The sequence below is a fragment of the Aphidius gifuensis genome, linkage group LG2, assembly GCF_014905175.1.
Source record: "Aphidius gifuensis isolate YNYX2018 linkage group LG2, ASM1490517v1, whole genome shotgun sequence".
Taxonomy (NCBI): domain Eukaryota; kingdom Metazoa; phylum Arthropoda; class Insecta; order Hymenoptera; family Braconidae; genus Aphidius; species Aphidius gifuensis.
Genome location: NC_057789.1, coordinates 30,433,424 through 30,443,016, shown reverse-complemented (window position 1 = coordinate 30,443,016; position 9,593 = coordinate 30,433,424). Strand labels below are relative to the sequence as shown.

At 24.9% G+C, this 9,593-nt stretch overlaps 1 protein-coding gene across 1 annotated transcript; it reads right to left on the bottom strand.

Moving 5' to 3' along the window:
• Positions 1-3,059: 3,059 nt before the first annotated feature.
• On the bottom strand, positions 3,060-4,397 carry LOC122850319 (uncharacterized protein C15orf61 homolog). Its single transcript, XM_044149477.1, has 3 exons — positions 4,298-4,397; positions 3,698-3,941; positions 3,060-3,498 (listed from the first exon to the last, which is right to left on the bottom strand). The coding sequence occupies exons 1-3, from the start codon at positions 4,382-4,384 to the stop codon at positions 3,371-3,373; spliced, it is 459 nt and encodes a 152-aa protein (XP_044005412.1). The 5' UTR covers positions 4,385-4,397; the 3' UTR covers positions 3,060-3,370.
• Positions 4,398-9,593: the final 5,196 nt, after the last annotated feature.

The following is a 9,593-nucleotide window of genomic DNA, read 5'->3' as shown; positions in this document are numbered from 1 at the left end:
TTGGAATTTATGTTTATCATGATCACCTAATTATTTCATCAGTGTCTGACAATAATATATGTTTGAATGGGCGGACAGTGTGGCCCTGAGCAACAACAAAAAAAATAAAACCCGTCACTTAATGTCCCCAAGGCTTTTTCAACATATTTCTGTAGGTTTATTTTATTATTGACTCAAGTAAATTCACTCAACCAACCATGACAATTGACTTATTTTTCAACAATACAATACAATTTTGTTTTTTTTTTTTTAAATTGAATTTTTATATTAAACGAATATGAGACAATGAGTAATTTTAATTTCGATTGTAAGAAACTATTCACGCGTTATAAATAACTTGGGGAGGTGAGATGATTGATACATCATTTTAGCTAGGAACTATCAATTATAAAATACTCGTATTGTTTATGGTGTAGATTACACCTTGAAGAATTTCATGCTCTCATCAATTACATCACAGTTTGTGTTTCAATGATAATCATTTGTCAACACAACGGGAGATTAACTTGAACAAAAATATCATCTAGTTCTAATTTCAAAGATAACAATCGAAATGTCAAATTTATTTTATATTTATTTACATGACCAAGATACATTTTCAATTCAATACATATTTTTGTTTTTATTTATTTATATTTATATATTTTAATACTGATCTTTTTTTTTCTCGCAAACATTGTTTCATTTATGATTTAAAAAATCTAATAATATAATCTGAGCAAATAATAAATAAATTAATTGTTTAATTAAATTGTCTTACACATCGACAAATATTGTTGTTGAGCAACTGATTATTATTTCAATCGATTCACTATTATTTGCATCATCAAAACACAGTAATATATACGACTACTCATATAACTTGAATATTACTCGCTAATTCACTTCATGACAACACCGGTGAAGTAAATTATTAAGTATACAAACTCATCAAGTTTATATACATGTATAACTTTGGCATGCAATTTTAATCATAAATTTTATAATTATCTTGAGATATTATTTCAAGTTTCTTTGTTTGATTAATAAAAAATAATAATAACCAGATTTTTTTTCTTGAAAAAATTAAAGAACGATAAATGTATTTAAAGTAATTATTCATTTTATTTCATTTATAATCTCGCACTATTAATTCACACACAGAAAAAACGTCAACAAAAAAATTGTTTCATGTTGCATTTGAATGAAAAAAAAATAAATAAATAAAATTGCAATTTCAAAGTCCTATGCGGAGATCGTATTATCCTCGTTCGCAGTGAATGCAAATAATTATCAATTTTCAATAAAATTAATAACATTGCGTCTTTACAATTTGTATGGAGCCAAAATAATGTCTTTTTTGCAAAAAGTATAAATATTTCTCGACGGCCATTACCAATTGAAAAGTGCATACACAGAACGTGATTGTGCATGTTGTTGTAATTATAAAACTGATATGAACAAATGTATGTGAGGATGAGCTTAAAGGAAAAAAAAAAAAAAAGGACAATTTGAAAAGATGCATCCATGGATACTTTCGCTAACAAGCGTCCTTCATTCCGTTGATATTCATCGTTATTATTTTTTTTTTTCTTATTTTACAAATCATCCATGTCATCAATTCATGCCATATCATAAAAGTACATATTTGGTAATGGCAGTTAATTATATCAACCGGCTATCAACGACAATGCCCTTCAAAAATAATAATGATAATAGATTTTATTTACAATATCTGTTATTATAATTTTTTTTTTTTTAATTCTTGAATTATAAAATATTGATAATAATTATCGTCAATTGCAATTACGTATGTCAAGTATATTCAATTTATTTCTTCATATAAAATTAATTAAAATTACCGGAAATTTTATGTGATGTTGTATTGCGAAAGCTGTTAACAGAACCAGTTGTAATAAAGTTTCACCAAAATTCTGGATGCCACTTGGAGAATTAAGCGGTGGATTTTAATATTTTATTTATTTATTTTTTTATTCATGGGAATATTGCGGTTCAAAGAAAACAAGTGATGTATGTGTGTATATTATTTTGACGATGACACAGCATCCACGCAGGGAAAGTTTAAAAATATACTTGAAGAATTGTGAAAGTATGTAATCGAAAAAGTGTTGATTATTTTTATAATATTTAATTTGAATACGAAAGATTTTTTGCTTGATTAATACAAATTTTCGCAAGTTGATACATACATGAAATTGAAAAAAAAAAATAATGAATATTGATATTTTAATATCGAATTTAAATATCATAAAAAATAGTCAATTGGTTTTGTTGATACATAATTAAATGCTTGACTGAACTAGATCAGTGATTTTGTATTTTTTTTATTCAACAAAATTAACATACATTTTGCATAATTTAATTACGTGTTTAAAATTTTATGCATAGTACAAAAAAAAAAAATTGATATATATATTTATAATTACTTCAATTACTTTCTATTAATTTGAACAACTTGTTTGGCAAGTTCAGATATCTGTCAACAATATTTTGACATGAATTTAAATTAAATTTTCATTTCTTATTTGTAAAACATAGTTTTTTTTTTTTATCTTTATGAGTTTTGTTTTTTAAAAAAAAAACAATAACCAGCAAATGGTGAATTCTTTTTCTTTTGTAGAACAGATTTTTTTATTATCCAAAGAGATAAATTTTTCTCGTTGTACAATTGCAAATTTTACTGACAAACTAATATCCATGACCTGATATTTTTTGAAAATTGATAGTTACTTATCACCATGCTTCAAAACATGTGTATAAAAATATCAAAAGTTTATCAATAAACAGCTTAAAAATTTTATTTACCAATAAAATAAGGATAATATTGCCATCAAAAATCTCATAAGCATTATAAATTTATGAAAAAAAAAATACTATAATGCGTTTACAGAAAATTTAAAGATAAACTAAAGCTATAAAAAGATTTTATAAACATTATAATGTTCAAGGCAAAGCAATATGAATTCCACCGAGAGGTAAACACAAATACTGTTTATCAAAAATATTCGACAAGTTTGTCCCTAGGCAAAATAAACGATGGCAATTGTTCACTTGTCGGCACAAAATAAACAACCCATTGATAATAAATACAAAAAAATTGGAAAAAAATTTAAAACCAAGTATATATTTCAAGATAATATTCAAGACATGTGTTTGATATAAATTTTTAAAAACAAATTCAACACTTGCTAATTAAGTCAATTATTCGAAACACAGCATACCCATGATAGCGAATCGAGTCAATTAGAAAAAAACCCCTTATATGTGCAAGTTAATTTAAAATATCAAAAAGTATACGTGGTTATTCATCACCATCATCATCATTAATGGCTATCCTTGGATAACAGCTCTACACACTTTCATCCTTCACCTAAGTAACAGAAGATTTGTCCTCAGGAAGCAAAAAGTAGATTGTAACATTGCCTCGGGGTGTATTGACAATTTCCAGGTGTTTAATCAATAATGTCGCTGCTATTCCATAAAGTAAACATGGAATACCTAATGAAAAAAATAATAATTATTAACTTTCCAATATACTTTGTATCTTGTTAATAAATTTCATAACATTTTAATATGAATATTATGATTTTTTTTTTATCGTTTATCGAAAGTATACAACATGATTTAATTATGTAAAATGTCATTTTTTAAATATTACATATTTAAAAAATATATATATATAAATAATGCAAAATACCAAGGTTTATTATCTTGATAGCCTTGAAGAATTTGTCATCCATTGTAAGATCTTCTTCAATACGTTTTGTACAATGATATTTTATATAGGGAAAACAACCAGTTCGTAATACATGATAATTACTTGAACCGACTGGCCAGTTGAAGTGGGACATACCACGTTGATCATTTATTACGTCATTGTACTTGACAAAATAGGATGTCCATGGTGGTTCCTTGGTCTGCCGCAAGTAACTTGTTAGAACCTATATTTACCATCAAACAAACCACACACATATATAGATATATATATAGAGAATACAAATTTGTTTGTTAATAGGGTTTTGTCCGCATTGAAAGCACTTGATCAACATCATGATGTTGATTTCTCTTACGACTACTGTTTTGTAAAGAACGTATTCTCATTGCATTCTATCTGATGTTTTATTTTTATTTATTTTTAATCAATATGATTCTCATGGTTATGTAAGACTGACCAGAGTAGCTAAATAATAACGGATTAAATTTAATTTAAAAATAGTTAAAGAAATACAGTTGGTCAGCAATACATCATGAGAAATTTATTTAAAAGCAAAAAAAATTATTTAATTTAAAAATATACCTCTGATGACAATGGCTTTCTGAATGAGGTGAGACATCTCATCCAAATTCTTTGAAAAGTTGGCTTTATTATTAGGCTGCTGTTCATTTAAATTTAATTTAGTGTTGTATTTTCTGTCAAATAAATTATCTGCAAATTTCAAAATATATTATAGGTCATAATTTGGAACGGAAAAAAAAAATTATTTTTTGAATTTGACTATTAAAAAATATTTACAGCGGTAACATGATGTTCCGTTATACGTTTTGTATTGTGTATATTACCTTTCTAAAATTACCCAGAGAGTGATCGTGTGCCACTAAATGTCAAGGTTGTTTTGCACGTGCATACACATTAGGTGCTATGCAAAAAAAAAAAAAAAACTTTTATCCACAAAAAAAATAACAAAAACAATTTTTTATAAATGTTTTTTAATTTTATAAATTAAATTTTTCGCTTTGTGATGATATACTAATTATGATTAATTAATATATTATATTTATAATTTAATTAAAAACTAAATTATTATTTTACGTAACTTTATTATTTTTTTTTCCTTGATTAAATTATTTTAAACTTTCATTTTGCTGGTGAAAATATAAATATTAAAAATTAAAAAATTAGCAGAACTTACAAATTATTTATAATTAAATTTATTTAAATAAATTTACCGCCACAATATGATAATTTATATCATTGCGCATGTGTTTGTTATTTTGTATGTTAACCAAAATTATTTGACACGTGACTTGTTGTGGCACTTGTTTAATTTACTACGTGTTGTGGTGTCATTTCTTTATCACATTATCACCACACAACACATTGCCTGCTGTTATTGTTACGTAGGTCTTGGTGTTTACCTGTTTTTTATTATTTATTTTTTTAACTCGTTTTTCACGTAAACACTTTGATGTAAAATGAGCAATTTACACGTGCTCGTAACCGTTATTCATTTATGTATATTTTTCTTCAATATGAGTGGAAAACTACACCATGCAATAATGTGTAAATAATTTACAGATGAACATAGTTAGTCCATGAATATAAAAATTTACAAAGAGCGATGAATGAGGTCACGTAGTGGCCATGTTGATTGTTGAACCATCTTTTTCCGTTGGTGGCGACTGTGGCTGGTGATGATTTTTTTTTATACACCAAGTTAACTTGGCTCAAGTTATCGATCGACTTTGGCGGGCTTTTTGATTATATTATTCAACACTTTAATTTATTTTCATTGAAATTATATAATTTTTAAAATTATTTTTAATACATTTTATCGTAATTTATCAAATTAAATTAATTATGTTTTTATTTTTTTGTTACAGGTAAGTCATCTTTATTCTGGCTGTAGCCAATACATCTTTGATAATTTAATAATACTTGCACTGTGAGGGAAGGTAAGCTTTACCAAAATGAATAAATCTTAATTTAATTAGAAATGCTTTCTCATAAAGACGCTCGGAAAAATAATTGATATAAGACTAGTATTTTAAAAATACATATTTTTTTTTAAATAAAAGTTTGACAAGTTGAAAATATATATATAAACAATTATAGATAGATAGTAGTGATTCAATTAAAATATATATATATGATCTATCATTAAGGCGGAAATTTGTGATATGCTCATGAATTTTAGTTTATACTTGAGTGAACACAAATGCAAGACCATGAAAAATTAATATTATTCAAGGATTTATCAAAGTATTTATGGTCGAATTCACGTATATATCAAATAACGGCTCAACCTGCACCAATGATTATTTTTCTCCTTCTAATATTATATAAAATATAGGAGTTCATTATTACATATTGTTTAAAGCGAATAATATATTCCGAGAAATAAAATTCAAGAAAAATAGCTGCTTTTTACTGAAAAAACATGATAATATTATTTTTTCCATTTTCACCATATTATATATTTTTATAATATTAGAGCAAAAGTACCGCGAGAAAATCCGATTATAAAACTGATTTCAATAATGAAAAAAATTACCAACGAAAAATTATTCTGCAGAATAACCCAGTTCCAACGCACTTCCTCTTTAAAAAAGAAAAAAAAAAAAAAAATCACGAACCCATATAGTAATAACAATGGAATTTTTATTTATATTTTTTCTATATTTGTTAAATGCGATGAAATCGTAACTTCCCGGCAAGGCAATGCTGTGCACCAGAAATGCATTTTGCGCTCTGGTTATTCCCATAAAAAATTGAACGCATATCACCTATATAATATATTTGGTCTGGTTATGCAGAGACATATATATATTTATGAATTATTATCAACATAGGACTATTAAACCTCACAATTATTATTTTATATTTCCGTTTTTCAATTATTATTTTAGAGTTGACAAAATAAATATAGTTTGAAAATAAAAAAAATAATTATGAAAGTTTAAAAAAGTATTCTCAAAATTTAAAAACAAATCTTTATTAGAAATTTTTTTTATTTATTTATGTACAAGGTGTGGTTGAAATTAATTTTTGCAGAATTTGAAAAATAAAAGAAAAAAAAAATTAATCTACTATTTCACACAATTGATAGATAAATATAAATTTAAATTCGAAATAATAAAGTAAAAATTAACTAACAATATTGTATACATGTGATCAATTCACATTTGATATTTAACAATCAATATAAAACAGTTAGTTTTCCTTATTTGGTAAAATATTTATCAGAACTATGTATTACGTTTCCACGATCGAGATACAATTATTCTCATTGAATTTACTGTGTAGATTCTTGAACATTTATTTTCCCAAAGGCAAAATCACCACCGTTCCAGGTCAATTCATTGAAAAATTGGTTAAATATATAATATAACAAACTGCATATACTTAAAGTAGGAAAAAATATGTATTGATTGACAGACAGATGAAGAATAAAATACACTCGCCCTCTCACCTGTCATTGATCCAAGTTAATTTTTTAAAATAACATATTGACATAAGTACGAGTTTCTCACAGTATTTCTAACAAACATAACATTATTTCGTAACAAATTTTATATTTATTATTGTATATATAAATACCTATATAATATATTTATGTTATTTAAATTTTATCAAAAATACATTTTATATAAATTAAATATTAATAACGTATATTGTTAATGCACCATTGGTTTTTAACTTTTATTAAAAATACATTTTAATTTGCCATAAATTTAAAAATTTAAAAATTTAGAATAATGAACGAAAAAACCAATTAAAAAATTGAAAATACAATAATACAAGTGGATATAATTTCAACATTAAGAAATTTTGATTAATTACGAAATTAATTTATTATGAAGCATTGTTTCATTCAACTTGTCTATTTGTTTTTTTTTTTTTCTTTTACTTTTATTTTCTTTAATATTTTCATATTGCAAATATGAAGACACTTAAAACCTTGACGCAAAAGCCAGAGGGAACATCACTATGCTTACAATTTATAAATGTTGAATATATATAAACGTGCCACACACACAACATATATTAATGCAAATGTGAAGATCACTATTATATTACCTTGAGGCATATGTGGTTGATGGAATCATATAAACAGTGGATGGATCCATGAATAGTTCATACAGTTTGAAAAAAAAACGTGTTTATCAGTAACAAAACGATGATGCTGCATGATGAAGAAGAAGACTGGTGGGTGAAATACGAGCATACATATTTTTTTTTCTTTCAAATCTTACTGAGACAATCATAGCCTCATCACATCTTCGTGTATCACCTGAACACGCGACCGTCTCTCCCTGTTTTTATATTTTTTTTCCATTCAATTTCCAATTGATGCTTGTTTTGGTCACATATTCAACAATATAACTGCTTCAACAGTATAAAAACCTCGAATTTATTATTTATTTATTTTTTTTTTTTCTCAACTGCTTTACCACAAAAAAGGAATTTTATAAAAAAAGTTTAATAAATACATTCTGTGATAGTCATGAATATTTATAAAATTCATAAAAAAATCACACACACACACAATCAAGAAATGAACAATTTTTTTATTTTTACCATTAAAAGAAGATGTGGCAAATGAAAGAGTTTTGTGGTTAAAAGTTTTTCTGTGATCTTTTTGAATAAGTACTATTATATTTGATACAGTTTGTACATCATAAAAGCTGCTATCATCGTCTTTGAACACCAACCAATCATACACTTTTAATTTTTTTTTCTCAACTAAAAACTGGCTTTCACGCTGCTTTTTTAAAAAACAAAAAAAAAACAAGTTTAATACCCTGATGAATATTTTTTATATATATAAATATATAAATAAAATCGTGATTCCAATTTAATGCTTTTTTAAAAGATGTATATCAAACATGAAATTGTATAAATTACGTAATATCTTAATCAACATAAATATATAGAAAAATAACCAATAATAAATAATACGATTATTACAAATAAAATAAACATACAAGTTTATGTATAAAATTATCTAAAAAAAAAAAAAAAACCATCAATTTGCTTGAATATAATTTTTTTTTTTTTTGATACGTGATCTGGTTTTTTTTTTTTAATTTAAAAAAAAAAACATGTATAAAAAAAAATTAGCAATGTGATTTTCTAGATGGCCCAATTACGAAAATTACCCATCTTTTCTTTACTGCGTACTTTTAGCGTTTCTATATGATGATAATATAAAAGTTTTAAGTACGATTACACGATTGTCGTGTTTGCCACAAGGCATATGAAAAAAATTAAAAAAAAAAATTCATATTGGAATCGTTTTTAGTATACTGTCATTCCATAATGTCTCTATATATATCGAGAATACTCTCAACATTATATTCGTCTGTGGTTTCAAGTCACGTGCTTCTATTATTGAAAGTCAATTCACTCTAATGGAAACTTTATAAACTATATTGTCTATATACATATTCGATATATATATTTTTTATAAATGTATTGTTCATATATGTATTATGTATACATACCTACATAGCTTCCGTTTTCATATATATTCATCGATTTATTAACAATTCACATAGTTTCAATTTAACATTAAAGGTTAACCATCATTTTCATATTTATTGACAATAAATTATTCTCTTATCATTCACAATGTGATGGGAAAAAAAATTTTTTAAAATAAACAACTGAATATACTGGTAAAAAAACCTTTTCATTGTTTGGAAAAAAAAAATGTTTTTTGTTTAAGATATACTCAGATTATTATTAAATAAATATTTAAGTCTTTAGTAAATATGGCTTATTATTTCCTGTAGTTGTCTTGTAATAATACATGACCTAAATTTTTTTTTTTTTGTTTAATGGCTTACCACAAGAAATTCTGACGAATAAA